Source organism: Dasypus novemcinctus, chromosome 23 (assembly GCF_030445035.2).
Source record: "Dasypus novemcinctus isolate mDasNov1 chromosome 23, mDasNov1.1.hap2, whole genome shotgun sequence".
In the NCBI taxonomy this organism is placed as follows: domain Eukaryota; kingdom Metazoa; phylum Chordata; class Mammalia; order Cingulata; family Dasypodidae; genus Dasypus; species Dasypus novemcinctus.
Genome location: NC_080695.1, coordinates 66006469 through 66021704, shown reverse-complemented (window position 1 = coordinate 66021704; position 15236 = coordinate 66006469). Strand labels below are relative to the sequence as shown.

Below are 15236 nucleotides of genomic sequence, written 5' to 3'. Positions count from 1 at the left end.
CCAGAAGGGCTCTTGCAGGTGTCCAGTGGCAGTGATGATGGCCCGGATTAGCGGGGTGGCCGAGGGAGAGCTGAGAAGTGCAGTCTTTGGGCTGCATTTTGAAGGGGGAACAAGCAGGATTTGCTGATGGATTAAAAACATACAAGGTCCAGTCTGTGTTAAATGCCCACTCCCTCTCCCTTGCTTTGAGGACACATCTGTTATTTCCAGAGCATTAAGCCTTTTTGTCACTGTAGACAGCAAGCCTTGCACCCTTGCAGCAACTATCCATCCAGTGGGCTTGGCTGAATTCTCCACCGTGTGGTAATAGCTCACTATCATTGAACAAATTCTGTGTGCTAGCATGTATGATAAATACATATGTCATTTATATACAGCAGCTCAATGCAGTTGACGATGTGATCATGCCCATTTTCCAGGTTAAAATCCGTGCTCAGCCCCAGCCAGAGAGGTTTGGTAACTCGCCCACACTCAGGCTGGAGTCGGCTGACGCCAGAGCTCTTTCCCCTGGGCCACACCATCCACACACACTCCTTTCCTCTTAACCTTGGAACTGTGACTTTCTGCCTCCAGAAGGAAACATCTGGTTTTCTCCTACTGTGCTATCTTATTCCTAAAAACCTAGTGTTTGTGAGTGGGAGGGGCACCATTGTTAAAAATCTCATGGAGGGGCACAATTGTTAAAATTTCAGGAATGCCCAAGGGAACTGCTATCAGCTGGTTCCAAGGAGAGATGTCTTAATCTCTTGCCTTCATGCAGCAGGAGTATACTGAGCATGCCTGTGTGCTGGGCGCTCTTCCAGGTGTGGGGATAGACTGGTGAAGAAAGCAGGCACCACGACACACATCAGGCAGCATGCAGCACCTCCGGGGAGGTCAGGATGAAACAGACAGTGAGGTCTAGGTCAATTTTCCAAAAAGCTTTTTGGCTGAAAATCAACAAAGATTGTGTGTGTGTGTGCGTGTCTGTGTGCACATGGTGTGCATGTGTTGAGGGGTGCAGGTGCAGACTGGGTCTCTGTCTGGCAGCAACTCCTGCCCTGCTTGGGTGCACCACTCCCCATCATGTTGGCCCCTGGAAGCCAACCTGGGAACTCACTGGCACCTGGGAGCAACACGGGCACCCAGGCTAACGGTGAGGGTGGGAAAGCCGTGGCCAAATGAACGCACCTGAGAAAGCTGCTGAACCCACCCCAAGCAGGACAGATTGCTATACAAGTTATGAAGTAATTGTTAGATGCAAGATTTGGCAAGTTCAGGGACACATGGGGGGAGCTGACACCTCCTTGCGTCTTTCCATCCCCACCTCTCGACCCACATATGCGCGCGCACACGTACATTTGCACCTACGTGCAGGTACAGTGAAACTTTTGGCAATATTTAGAGGACATTTTCAAAGTGGTCATTCCTCTAACTAATCATTCAGCAAATTTCATCTAATTGTCTCCTCTACATTTTGGTGATGTGATTATTTGGCAAAGTTGTCATTCCGTGACCTGATTTGTGGCTAATTGATCTGCTTCCAGTATAATGTGATGTGTTATATTAGGGGAAGTACAGGGTGTTGCAGACCATATAAGCCAGAAGAATAAGTAAAAGTAATAATGGCATTTATTGCAAGCTTCAGGTATCACAGTTCACAGCTTGTTAACCTGCAATAGCAACACCCTATAAAAATGAATGTCCTCATCAATTTACTTATAAAATTAAAAGATATCTAGATCGCTCTTGGGTGAGCCCAAGGAGGGGAGTGTTATAGCAGTGCAGAATTTTGGGGGAAAAAAGTAACTGTCTTTTTAGAGTACATGGAATCACCTGAAGAACTTGTTACAAATGCAGATTCCATTGCCAGTCTCCCAGAGAAGCTGATTCATAGGTCTCAACAGGGAGTGGGAGAATCTGCATGTTAGCAAGTTCCCACAGATAGTTCCAGGGTAGCAGTCCTCAAGTCACATTTTCGGCAACTCCAAGCCAACCAGTCAGGAATCTCTGCCACTTGAATGGTAAAGCGAACACATGATGGGCATGTTGAGAGCTGAGCTCTCCAATTTGATGGCTGCTTAACCACTTGTGGCTGTGAGCCCCTGAAACACGGCTGGTCCAAATTTAGATGAGTCACAGGTTTAAAACACACACTGGGTTTCAAAGACAGCACAAAAATTATGTAAAACATTTCATTAGTAATGTTTATGTTGATTGCATGTTGAAATAATAATATTTGGACTGTATCGAATAAAATAAAAATACATTTTAAAAATTAATTATACCTTTTCATTTTGCTATTTTTACAATAGCTACTATAAAATTTAAAACAGCATATATGATTTGCATTTGTGCCCCTCCTTATATTTCTATTGGGCAGCACCATGCTAGAGCCACATTTTCATTCATTTTGGTTAAATGAATATGAAAAGAGTTTGCACACCCCCCAGAACACAGCCATTGGTCTCTCAGAGGTAGGGGGTCCCCACCTGGAATTAAAATATTGCAAAGGTAATCAATGGCTGTTGTCATCTGGGCCTTGGCGGTGCGCCGATTGCTGTTTTAATTTTACCTCTGAATGGGAGCATCTAATAAGCATATGCATGTGCTATAGAAAGGCTTTCCTAAGTCTACCTGTGATGAACTCTTCCTGTGATGATGATCACGCTAGAGTCAAGCTAAGGAAGTGAGCAGCAATAGAATTCAGAGCGTACATCCTTCTCACCCTGCTTGTTACCGCTCCAATTCATGGACCCATTTGGGTGGGGCACAGGGGATGCCAGTGCCCAGGATTTCACTGGCCAACCCAGTTCAGAGTAGCTGGGACACACGTACCCTGGGGCTCCACCATAGCACTCAGTGTTGATACATTTGATGGGTGAACAGGATCTAGCATGGAACAGAGAGACCAAGCTGGAATCCTCCCCAAATTAAAACTATGAACACCTGACATTTGCTACTCATCTCACTCTCAGGAGAGCCCTGTGCAGCCAGTGAGCATTATTATCATCTCCAATCATGGAAAATGGAGCCCACTTAAAGGGGAGAAGAACTTTCTGAGATTACTTAGCAAGGAAGTAGCAGGGATAGAATTTGTATCTAGGAATTCTGCCCCAGACGAGTCCTTGGCTACGGGTAAACGCTGCTTCTCTGCAGCAGTATTGAAGATCCCATGAGAGAAACAAATACAGAATGACCTTTGTGATCCCCAGGTGATTTAACCATAGCTGGGGTGCCTTGGTGATGTCAAATCCTCTTGGAAATTCATGGGGATTTTGGTAGAACACAAAGAAGTTGAAACAGACTCCTGAAGAGGAGGGTAGCCTTGAGCTCAGCATTAAAGAGAGTTTACCTGTGGGTCTTTTTTGAGGGAGGCATTCCAGGTAGAGGAACTACATAGCCTAAAGCAGGCCTTACTGTGGGTTTTCACCTCCCAGGCAGTGGCCGATGCTCAACTCTGATGAATTCAGAATCAAGGCTCTTACCCCCAACCCACTCTCCTGGGATTCAGTATAAGAGGAAGTTTTAAACAGCATTTTTTTAAGGCATAGGAAGGATGATGCAAGTCTGATTTGCCATGGCAGTATGTTCTGGGTTTTGTAGATTCCACAGGTGTAGATCTGTGTTTGTATCTGTGCACACACCATTTGGATGTGTGACAGGTATCTGCCTCCATTAGCAAACACTACAGCTTCCCATTGAGAAGCCAAAGAGTTCAGAAGATGCTTTCCTTCAGGCTTTTGGGAGGAAAAAAGCCTGAACCTGAAAAGGTTGCTATATGATTTGTGATGATAATCACTCTCAAGCTAAGCTAGGGAAGTGAGCAGCCATAGAATTCAGAAATGTCAGAGCCAAGTGGAGAGAATCCATCTCATCAGTCTTGGAGAGGTTCTCCCGTTTCTTCATGCATCCTACTTGGTGGTTTGCTGCATTCTGGAGTCGGTTTCTAGATGTTTCAGGTTATAAGACTGGCCCAGGTCTCCTTACGCAATTGAGAAGCTTTTAGATGATGAGGTCACCCCCATGGCCCACGAATGTCTAAACCATTATCCAGGTTAAGACTAGCAGAAGGCTAGTCAGAGAGATGTGATTTTTTAGTGAATGTAGCTCTTCCTCCCCAATACATTCATGTAAGCATTTCTCATCTTAACATTTTCAGAAAGGTTTTTTTTCCTGCTGCAACAACTCAAGCTGTGTGGCCTTGGGTTCTAGGAATCCTCTCCTTTCTTCCTGGGCAGACAAAGCAGCTTGATGGCCACCAATAGTCTCTAATGCCTCTGCCTGCTGGAGGGAGCTCATCCTCACAGTGAACAACCCCTGGAAGATCCTGGCCATTATTATCTCCATATCTTCTTGAACAGTGCCCACTGTACTATCCCAAACGTGAAAGCCTGAAAGCCATGGGACTCTGTGATTTGGAAATGGAGGCTTTGTGTCCTGAGTCTTCAACCAGGGCTGCCTGCTAGATATCTGTTTGCATAGAGGCGACAGACCATTCATCTTAGGGCAATCCTGTGGTGTCCCACACTGTATCCCTTCGTCCGTTGAAGGGAGGGCTCTGTCTCCATCCTGAACTGGCAGAAACCCCACAAGCCAAGGCACTGTCCTATTCTGTGGTAACAAAATGGCCTAGGGATTTCCCAGAAGCCTCCAGTCTCTTTCAGTATACCGTGGGATCGCATTCTGTTCTGCTGTGTCTTTATTTAATGATAAGGACAGGCTAGGTGAGTTGGAAAGCATAAGGGTCCATAACACTTGATTTCTGAATTTGGGTTGATTTGCAGGTGGATCAGGGAAGGAACAGATGCAATAGCTAAGATCAGAGCTGCAGGACTCAAGCAGCTGCCCCCTCCACCAGGGACTTTTTTTACCTTCTTTCTGACTGCTGGGGCCTGGCTTCTTTCCAGCCATAGAGAATTGCTGAGAGCCACACCTTTACCTAAACGCAGACACAAAAACAAACAAACAAAAAGCATACCTGGTCTGGCACCTGCGCTCTGGATGGCAGGGGAGGGAATCAAAAACTTACCAAAGAATTATACCAACAACAATTGTATACCAAAGGGTTTTCTTTTAAAAATCTATTTGGTTTCCATTTGGAAAGGAACCCAGAGCTCAAATAATGAGGGTGATGAAATGAGAGGAAAGCCTGAGGTGGCATGAGAATCCTTTCTTTCTGGGCACAGGTTAGCTCTGCTGCCTCCCCTCTCACCTGGGCTGCCCAGACCAGGACCTCGGTGTTGGGGCCCAGAGCTCAGATGACCCACTCCCCTACCCAGTGAAGCCATCCTCCTTGAAAGAGCAGGCTGTTAGAACCACGGCGCTGCAGTGCAGTAGCCTGTTTGTATCGCATCTTGTGTGGCAAGGGTGTGATGTGCATGCATGCATTTACCCTCTACAGACTCCCACCTTAGATACGATTAGGAGGGCACTGCAGCCTCCAAGCACATTGCAGAAGCCTGGGGCCCCTCGTTCTGCTCACCAGCGTGGCAGCCCATTTCGAGTGCAATACTTAGCAGAGGTTTTCGGTGTGTTGGCACAGTGTGAGAAGTCGTGCACCTTCTTGCCGCATTTGTGCTGTCTAGGTGATCTGTGCCACCTGATGGACTGCATCTTTCTGCCCCACAGGGCTTCCCCCAGGTGGCCTGGGGAAGTGATACTAAAATAATAAAAGGTCCCAGGGGCATAAAGGCTCTTAAGGAGATAGATTCAGTGAAATGAATTGCGGTGTTCTTACCAGTCCTTTTAGGAAAGTCACGTGACTGTGAGACCTCAGGTGGAGGCGGCTTGCTGGGTCCCATTGTATTTCATTAGCATCCAGGTTGTTTCAGCTGGATTTAGAAGCTGTTAAGAAGTAACATTTACGTTTCTCAGGAGAGTTGACAAAGTACTTTAACAAACACAGGTTTACATTTCCCATTCAACAGGCAATGCACTTTATTCATTTTACTTCAGCATAACTGTAAGTTTAAATGTAGCAATTTAAAATAGATCCATTAACTCCTAAACTAGATTGAACTTCACTCCAAAGGCGTCTGAGATTGATTTCTAGAGCTACGTGTGATGGTATTAGAACAGAATCTTCCAGATACTTCTCCAGACCAAAATTCTGGGCAGGTGTGAGAGACTGGCTTGGGAATTTCCGTATAAGATCATCGTCTCACAATCTCCCCTATCTGTAGAGTGCATATTAGAATGTATCTGCCTTCTTTTCGTATATTTTCCGTGTGAACCAGGCAGGGCTCAGGCAGGATGGTTCCATTTTATGGGGGAGGTACACGAGGCTCAGAGAAAAGTGCCTGAGCCACTGAGCAAGAATATTGCAAAGGCAGATCTTAGGTCTTCTCGCCCCAAGCCCTCTGCTCGCCCTTGGGCCTTGGGTTGCCTTCTCATTTTAACTTGTCACAAAGGTCTGAGAAGACATGGGTCATGCTGGCTGCCTGTTGTAGGGAACTAGCCAACCAAGCAGTCATCTTTTCTTCGTTGGGTTTGGTTTTTCCCAAAAGAGTTTTGATGAGTTTTCTGGCTGCTTGGCCATCATTTTGTGAATTCTCAGGGGTGATGTGAAACAACCCAGGCTATTTCTGGAGTTCCCAGAAACGTTTCTTTTAAGCATCTCAAAGGATTTGAACACCTTTGGGAGAAGTGGAACCAGAATCTTCAGAAAGGAAATCTGAGAAAATCTTTGCTATTGACACAATTGTAACTCAGGATACGAGGACTCCAGGTTTCCTGCTCTCCTCCCCACTCCTTCCTCTTGCCTCCTTCACTCACCGCAGGAGCACTGGTGTGGCCCCTTCTCACCTGCACCTTGGCAGGTGCCATACTACAAACTGGGGATCAAGAGGCAAGTTAGATGGTCCCGGCTGCCCAATAGGCTGGCACCCCAAGAGGGGCAAGAGCTAAAGAAAAAGCTGAAAGCAAAAGCTAAACAAATTAACCAAAGGTTTGCTAAATTACCTGAAGGGGTATGGGTGGGATTGGAAAAATGTCCTTAGGAAAGGGTTGTCATGGAAGGAGGCATCACTCTGGAGAGGTGACATCTGAACTAAGACATAAAGGATGAGAAGAAGCAGTTCAGGTGGAGAAATGAGGAAATGCCAAGGTGCTAAGGTAGAAATGGACTTATATGTGTCCAGGGAATTCAAAGGAGGCCAGCGAGCTTGGAGCATGATAAGAAAGGGGTGGAGGGGCATGAGAAAAGGGTCGAAAGAGGGGCAGAGACCAACTCTTGCAGGTTTGAATTTCATTCTAGGGTTGATGGAAAACCATTGAGGGGTTTTAAGCAGAGAAGTGACATGATCAGATTTATATAGAATAAAATTTAACTAGATTGTTAGATAGATGGAAAAATATAGATAAAGATACAGACATGGACATATATATAAATGCCTTTGGTTTGAAGAGGCAAGAGTAGAACCAAGGAGACCGGTTTTAAGGATGTTGCTGAGTTGGTTTTAACGGAAGTCTAGTGACTATATTCAGATGTGAATGGAGTGAAGTAGACACATTTAAGATTTCATCTAAATTGCTGACAAATGGGATCTGGGGCTATGGAGAACATCATGACATGATCACACTATTGCCAGCAGCTGGTGGTGTGAAGGATGCACAGGTCAAACTGTAACATGGCAGAAGACATTTTCCTATCTCTCCCATTAAGGTCCCTGGAATTGCCACTCTCTCCTTGGGCTGTGCTTAGCCAGCTCTGGGGAAACAACATGCCTGGCATTTCTGCCACAAAGGTAGTGCTTGAGTCCGCATCTTCCCTAATAACCTTGTGTCTAAATTGTAGTGTCACACAAGGGCGTGTTTAGAAATTAGCATTTGAAAAGAAGCCTCCTTGCTTTCAGTTTAAGCTGACATGGTTCCTTTTCCTCTGTGGGAATGAAATTTATTAATCATAATAAAACCATCAGATTCGGAAGCTAGAGGTCACCCTGAGGAGGAGAAGAGCCTGCTCATTTGCAAGGAATAGTTCAGAGCTGCTTTATTTTTCTTCTGCCTTGGAAGAGACCACTGCCAAATGGTACCTTGGGTTTTCCACAAAGGCTAAAGTCATGCCCCGTGCTTTATATAAATAAGAATTTACCATTGAACTCTGCAGCAGGAAGAGGTCGGATCTACGGTGTCATCAAACACATTGAGACTGCCGATATGTCATCTCCCAAAAGGAGGGAATTTTTACCACAGCAAAACCGTTCCCCAAATTTAAAAAAATAATAAATTGCTCTGAATTTGCCTCTTCACATGTGTTCTGAGTGAACACTTTGAAATGGCATCGTCGAGTAAATTTCCAAGTGTTTTCAATTTGCCTTTACAGCTATTGTCCTGTTCATACAACCAGTTTTGCCTGGGTAAAAGCATTAAAAATAATCCTTTTAACAGGTTTTCCTCCTGACCAATGACAGATTTTATTTTTTCGTGAAATGAAAATCAATGCCAGAATTACATCACATTTCCTTTTACCTCTGTTAGTACCTATTTCTAGTTAAGTTGGTAGAGGCCCAGATTTCATGAGTGACCTCTGTGAGTATATGATGTCTTCAAAAAATTCATTGTTCTTGTTCTAACATATCTTCTGCCTGTATTCCATCGATTTTTTCCTCCTAGAAAAAGGGAAAGTCTTCAATTAAAGGCAATTTTTGATGAGCAAAAGGTGTTTCCCAAGGAATGAAAATCAAGAGACGGTTGACTATTAATTTCACTGAGAGATTGAAATGAAAAGAGAATCGAGTCATGTCCTTTTTTTTGGGGGGGGGGAGGGTCAGGAGAAGATCATGTGCTGAAGCTGAAAGCCTCATCTTGATTATTTGACCCAATACTCTTTGACATAGGCAAGAAGGGCTGGTGCATTAGGATTTGTCCAATGAGAAATTGGTATAATCATGATTCTCCTTCTGGGGTCCAACTTGGAGTATGAGAGCTGGAAGGTCCTTCACCCAGCTTCTCCTCACCTTCCCAGGCTCCAGAGTGTGAGTGACCCAGTCAAACCTATCTAATACATTCTTACCCACCAATTAGGAGAAAGAAGACTGGAAAGAATATGGAGAAGGGATAGAGGAGAACAAAGAGATACAGGCCATTTAGGCTCCTAGGGCTGGGAGGTAAGCCTAAGGTAGAGAGTGTAGACAAACTGCTTCTTCCTGCCTTGTTCCTTTTATCCTTTAAAGGAAAGTCAGAGAGTCCAAAGCCGTTGCCACCCCACCTAGATCCCGTTTAGTGGCAGTTGTACCCCCATCCTCCAGCTGCTGTGAGAGTTGCCTGCTAAAGACTCAACAGCTCTTCTCCATAGAATTGCTCTCAACCGAAAGGAGCCACCTCAACTAGGGGGCTGTCCCCTACCCTCTGGGAAGCCCACAGCCAAATGCCTAATTTGTATTGGAATGAAAAATGCTGACCAACCCGCCCTAACATGGGACCGTGAATTAACATGATGTGTAATTCATGCCCCAGAGCTCCTGTGGGATCCCATCGAAGCTAGTCTTCAGCTCAGACCACATCCCTGCTTAGCATATTCCCCAGTTCTGACTTACTTCCTGCTCTCCTTTCTTCTGAGAGCATTCCTTCAATAAATCACTTGCTCAGGTACATCCACTTCAGGCTCTGCTTTCAAGGAACCCAACAGAAGATTGCATCCCAGCTTTTATTTGTACCAAAATAGCAATGCTCAAACTACTAAGAGGACACTAAGAAGATACCTGGCATGTCAGATAAGTAAGGACACATGATACCATAGAATCTGCCAGTGTCCTTCAGGGATTGAAGAAACTGCTCTAACTCTGCCTATCTATGTGGCCTTGAGCAAGTGATTTAACCTCTTTGAGCCCCAATTTCTGATTTTTGCATTGTTCAGTTCCTGAGAATTAGTAGGCATCCAGTATGTCTGACTTCCATCCCTTTTTCATGTGTTTATTCTAAAGTCTACACTGGAAGTCATGGCCACGTGTGGGGCAGAGGTAGGGAGAAAGAGAAAAACTCAAAGGTGAAGAAATGTCATCAGGAAGTATTGTTTCAAATTTGTCCTTTCCCAGGACCTGGTTATAGGTTGATGAGACAGAAGTTTTGGGGTAACAGGATCAAAATTAAGTCAGGCTCTAATTCCTAAGAGGGGAAGGGGTCTCCCAACCTCCTCAAGGACAATTTCCTTCAAGTGCAGTTGCTCTTTCCTATGCTAAGACGTTGGACATTGACTACATAGACAGGTTCACATCACACTATCTGATCCATCTTATCTTGCTTGATTGGTGACAACCAAATCAGGAGAAAAAGGCAATCTGTCTTGAATATGAACACGTCATCTGAGGGCATTGGGCTTTTTAAAACCACTTTTTCAAGCTGTTGCTTCTGCCCCCATCTCAGAGCATGAACAGAGTAGAAAAGGTATTTTGAGAAAGAGGATATATATAAATACATATGTATACATATATATATTTGACCAACCATGTCAAATGGACAATAGAATACATTGTGCACAGATGACCTTTTCCCGTATTATGAGGCAGAATGGAATGTGCTTCTTATTTCTGAAGATTAATAGGGTTCCTGTACAGTTTCTTGGTATTTTTGTATTTTATTTTTGTCATTTTTTTTTGTAACTGCCCATTATGGATTAACCTTCACCTCTGTTTTCATTTCAGTTACGGACGAGTTTATGCTGCCGACCCCTACCACCACACACTTGCTCCAGCCCCCACCTACGGCGTTGGTGCCATGGTGAGTAGCACTTCCTCCTCTTCCTCCCTGCCCTCCCCCAGCTGGGACCTTAGTATGGGTCGACGGTTGACGTCCTCTCACTTTCCCTTAATTGAATTTGTCTCTTGTGCTAACAGCAGCTAAAATGCCACATTAATCCTCCCAGTAAATTTGATAAATGTCTTAATTTCTTGGCAATGTAGTGCATGTAAGTTATTATATTTCTAATTTTGCAAGTCTCACCTAGCGGAGCACTTACCTTAATGGAATAATTAGTCATTTTGATAATTAAATCCATCACTAACAGAATGCAGTGTCAATGCAGAATTTTTTTTTTCTTTTTTTTTCCCTCCCTTGCTGCTCATTCACATAGCCCCAAGGTTCCAGCCCCAGCACAGACTTCAGAGGAGCTAAGCTGCACACTTCCAGGCCTCTGCTGTCAGGCAGCTGAGAATCTGACTGCCTCTCCTCCCCTATTACAATTCATGTTTAAAGTTATAGTCGCCCAGGAAAGAAAATAGAGAGAGGGGCACACTTTGTGTGTGTGCCTAGTACATAAGGAATTAGAAGGAATCAGCTGGGTTTGGGGGTTGTCTTTTGTTTGGGGGATCTGGGTTTTTGCTTTGGGAAGGGTGGGGGGAGGGCAAAAATGGGAGGTGAGGGGGGGTGAAATTGCCTGTACTTGTTCAAACTTCTATGCACTAAAACTCTTGAGTACAGTAAGACGTGTCCACCACGTGAGAGCGTATGCAATCATTACAAAGCTTCTGGCATGCAGTTTTCTGCTTGGATCAAGAATCTCAGTCCTTCCCTAAAAATAAATGCCCATAGGCATTCATTTGAATCGCCAATACTTTCAGGCAAAGGAAATAGTTAAGCACCAACTCACAGCCATTGAAAGCCATGGCCAGACAGTTCACCGGAGCTTGGTCATAGATATTCAGCCATGATTTGGAATGATATTATTTTGCACAAGCTCAATTACATCAAGCAATTCATCTGTACGACTCCCCTCTCAAGATCAAATTCCATACAGATGGCTGAGCCAAGTCAAGTGAGAAGTAGATTTACATTTTCATCCTGATTTTACATGCAATACCTCTGCTGGCACACCTAGTTCATGTGAGGAATGTGTTGGAGAGTTGAATTCATCCATTCAATAAGTTTTCTAAATTCAACCTCTGGAGTGTAGATTGGTCTTCCCCCAGTGGAACACAGTATTAATTAATCAAAGAAACAAATAAACAAAGCAACACAGCGCAAATCCTTCAATTATCCAGGCTGTATCGCAGAGTCCTTTTAGTGAACAGGACTGGCCGACAGAATTGTGTTTTACAGGGATTTTCTTTACAAGACGCTACGGGGGAAGGTCAGGCTTGGCCCTGAATTTAGCTCTCCAAGAATGACCTGGGATGGGGTAGGGGTGCCTCTGTTTTGGTTGGTGTTGAGTGTCTATTTTTGACATTAGTCTTTTTGATGATCCACGTGTTGCCAAAGGAAAATGTAAAAAACACACCCCTCAAATTGCTTTGTTTCAGAATGCTTTTGCACCCTTGACTGATGCCAAGACTAGGAGCCATGCTGATGATGTGGGTCTCGTTCTTTCTTCATTGCAGGCTAGTATATACCGAGGGGGATACAACCGTTTTGCTCCATACTAAATGACAAAAACCATAAAAACCTTCCAATGTGGGGAGAAAGGAAGCTTTCCGAGGCCTGGGTATTGCAATACATGCAGTAGTGCATCATTTTAGCAACTCTAAAAATTAAAATTAATTAATTAAAAGAGGAAAAAAATTACATTTTTTATCTTATACCTCAGATATTTTGTTCTGTGTATTTTAATATTGTGGGTCTTTCATTTCCAAAGGTTGCATAGTTTGGTTGCTGGCTGTAGGAGTTTTTGTGGTTGATCTAGAGAGACGCTAGCTATGAGTAAAAACTGGTTTAGGGCCATATCCAGAGTGCTATATCATGTAAATGAATTATATATGCTGAAGATTAAGCTACTGGGGTTATCAGCTGTTTTGGAAGAGTGTAAGTGACTACAGGAGTCATTCTTTCCGCGTCTGCATTATTTTAGTTTATAAAAGGGGAAGGGTGGGAGGGGCTCAGGGGACTGGGACAGGGATTTGGCTAAAAGAAAAAATAAATAGTAACTGATGAATCTAAACGACCCACTGCACCAACGATCATCTATCAATGGTTCTAAGTTACTCATTGTCGGTTCAAGCCAAAGGTTATGTTGTTTAGGGGATGCTTCTAGTACCCACTTGTGCATCTGAGTTGAACGAAGCTGTGCAAACCCACCCTTTAAACCATTCCACCCGGCAGTATTCAGCTTCTTAACCAGCCACTAGTTATTTAGGCAAAAATGCTAGTTAGACCATCAATACGCATTGTTTTTATATTTCTTCCAGTATATAAATTATTGATATCATTGCTGACTTTTATATTATGGGAGGGAAAAATAACATTAATAAAAAGGTGATAAAAAGCACTGTTTCTATTTTTTTCTTTTTTTCCAAAAAAAAGAAAGTAATAAAAACTTAAATTCTTTGTACCAGTTAAAAAAAAATGTATAAAATTTACATCTGTGCAGTGGAGTTGTTAAGTTCTAGAAACAGTCTATATGAAGCTTTAGTTTTAGCCTAGTAGAACAACTGTTAGAGACAGACGTATAATTTTTATGGAATTACATGATAATCATATTCGGATTTATAGAAGCATTTTACAAGTATTGCAATCATTGAGTAGAGATAATCCTGGTATTTTCATCAGCTTGGTACTTTTTGAAACATGACTGTGTTGTGTAAGCAATCTGCAATTTTTCAGTCCGTGAGATCCTGCCCTCCCACCGTGCTCCTGACCCCCCTTCTTTCCCCAACAACTATCTCGAACCGCTATCTTGAGTCCCATCTCCAAGGCCCAGGACACTTGTCAGAAGGAAGCAAAAAAGTAGATTCAGCCTCTTCATCCCCAAAGAACCAAGTCCCCCGTCCACCCCCTCTTGGATACAGGGCCAGAGTGACACAGCCGAAAAATTGCAGTTTGTCTGTACTTCTTCTGTTTGAACTCTTTCCATGTTGTCCTGTTTACAAGTTAACCTAAGTTGGGGTATCTGTCACGGGTCTTCCTGTTTTTGTATTTAAATTAACAAAGCAGCAAGCTGTCCCCAAGTAGTTTGCTGCCATAGTTGAACCCTCACGTGTACAGTGCCGTCCTGACGGCGAGCACTTTAGTAAGTTGTCAACTCATCGCTGTGAACCTGCCGATAGCTGTAACAACGCTGCTTTAAAACAAAACCAAACAAAACTTATAAAAAAAAAAAGTGTTTGTGATCCAGCTTTCTCTTGTCATCCTATGTGCATGCAGTAAGATCAGTTGGATATTAAACCATCAATAAAGTTTCACAAGATTTGAAAACCAAGTTTCTGTAGCTTCGATATCTAAGACAGACGAGAGCTATCTTGCAAGGGGGGTGGGTGGATTGCTTAGCAGCCAAAAGCATAGCAAATGCCCTTTTCACCAGACTTATTTGGGTGGGTGACGGGAGGGGCAAGGGGGTGTTTTTTAGCATCACTAAGACATTCTCATTTCCCCTACCTGGAAGATGTCTAGGACAATGGGTGCCAGCTCAATCTTTTAAAAGGACACTGCATTTATTCAAATGTGAAGGCACCCTACCCTGGAGGGGAGAAAGTATTAACAGGGGGCTGGGGAGAATAAATTGATTTCTCCCCATTGCCCTCAGATTTCAAATATGGGATTTTGCATTGTGTTTGGGAATCACAAACAGAATTCTTACTGTGTTGGTTAAAGTAATATTCATTTGCAGTTTTGATTTTCATTGATGAGCTGTACTTTCCCCCATAATTGTATGTAGTTTTAATAAAATCATTTAGAGCGAGTGCCAAATGATGAGGCAACATCTTTCGTCCAGGCACTCTTCCAAGATGCCAATAAGTCATTTTAAAATGTATGTCAGAGATGTAAGCAAACATTTTGGATTTTTTAACAGTATTTATTTGGAATGTTTTCATTTATCTAAATAACTATTGCTATTATGAATTATGGAAAAAAGATTAATATCATGTGTGGCATATATAGTGACTTCTTAACACACACATCATGCAATCTGCAAACCCAGAAAACGTGTATATCTGTCTTTAGAAATTAGTGTTTATATCACTTACAGTGGTTTGTGAATAAAGAAAACTGGTTTGTAATATCAAAAAAATAAAAGCTTAGTCTGAAAAGTTACACATGGCTTTGTGTTCTGAGTCCGGTCGTTTCCTCTGGTTTCTTCTGAGGGTGGATTCGTCGTCCACAGGTGTGGCTGCACCTGTGGCCAGGGAGGGGCCGAGGGGCAGGTGCTGCCAGGTGAGCCATGGACTGTCTTCAGCGTGAGCAGAGCCAGGTGCCTTCTGCAGGTGAACTGCCTCCATGTCCCAGGGGGCCTCCCCGCTCCATTCCGGCTTCTAGCCACATTGGTGGCACGAGCCACTGATGTGTAAGAAACCTGCTCAGAAGATCGTGTCCATTATTTCCTTTGATTA

The 15236-nt window shown here is 43.6% G+C and overlaps 1 protein-coding gene across 50 annotated transcripts in view; it reads left to right on the top strand.

Moving 5' to 3' along the window:
• RBFOX1 (RNA binding fox-1 homolog 1) overlaps nucleotides 1-14940 on the top strand; it is a 1470157-nt gene extending 1455217 nt beyond the window's left edge. For 28 of the 50 annotated variants that reach the window (XM_071211399.1, XM_071211389.1, XM_071211388.1 and 25 more), the window contains 2 exons: nucleotides 10623-10698; nucleotides 12216-14940. In XM_071211399.1, coding sequence (XP_071067500.1) covers nucleotides 10623-10698; nucleotide 12216 — 77 coding nt within the window. In that variant the 3' untranslated portion in view covers nucleotides 12217-14940. Of the gene's footprint in view, nucleotides 1-10622; nucleotides 10699-11050 lie in introns of all 50 variants that reach the window. The other 22 variants (XM_071211394.1, XM_071211393.1, XM_012518737.3 and 19 more) reach the window with 2 other exon arrangements.
• Nucleotides 14941-15236: the final 296 nt, after the last annotated feature.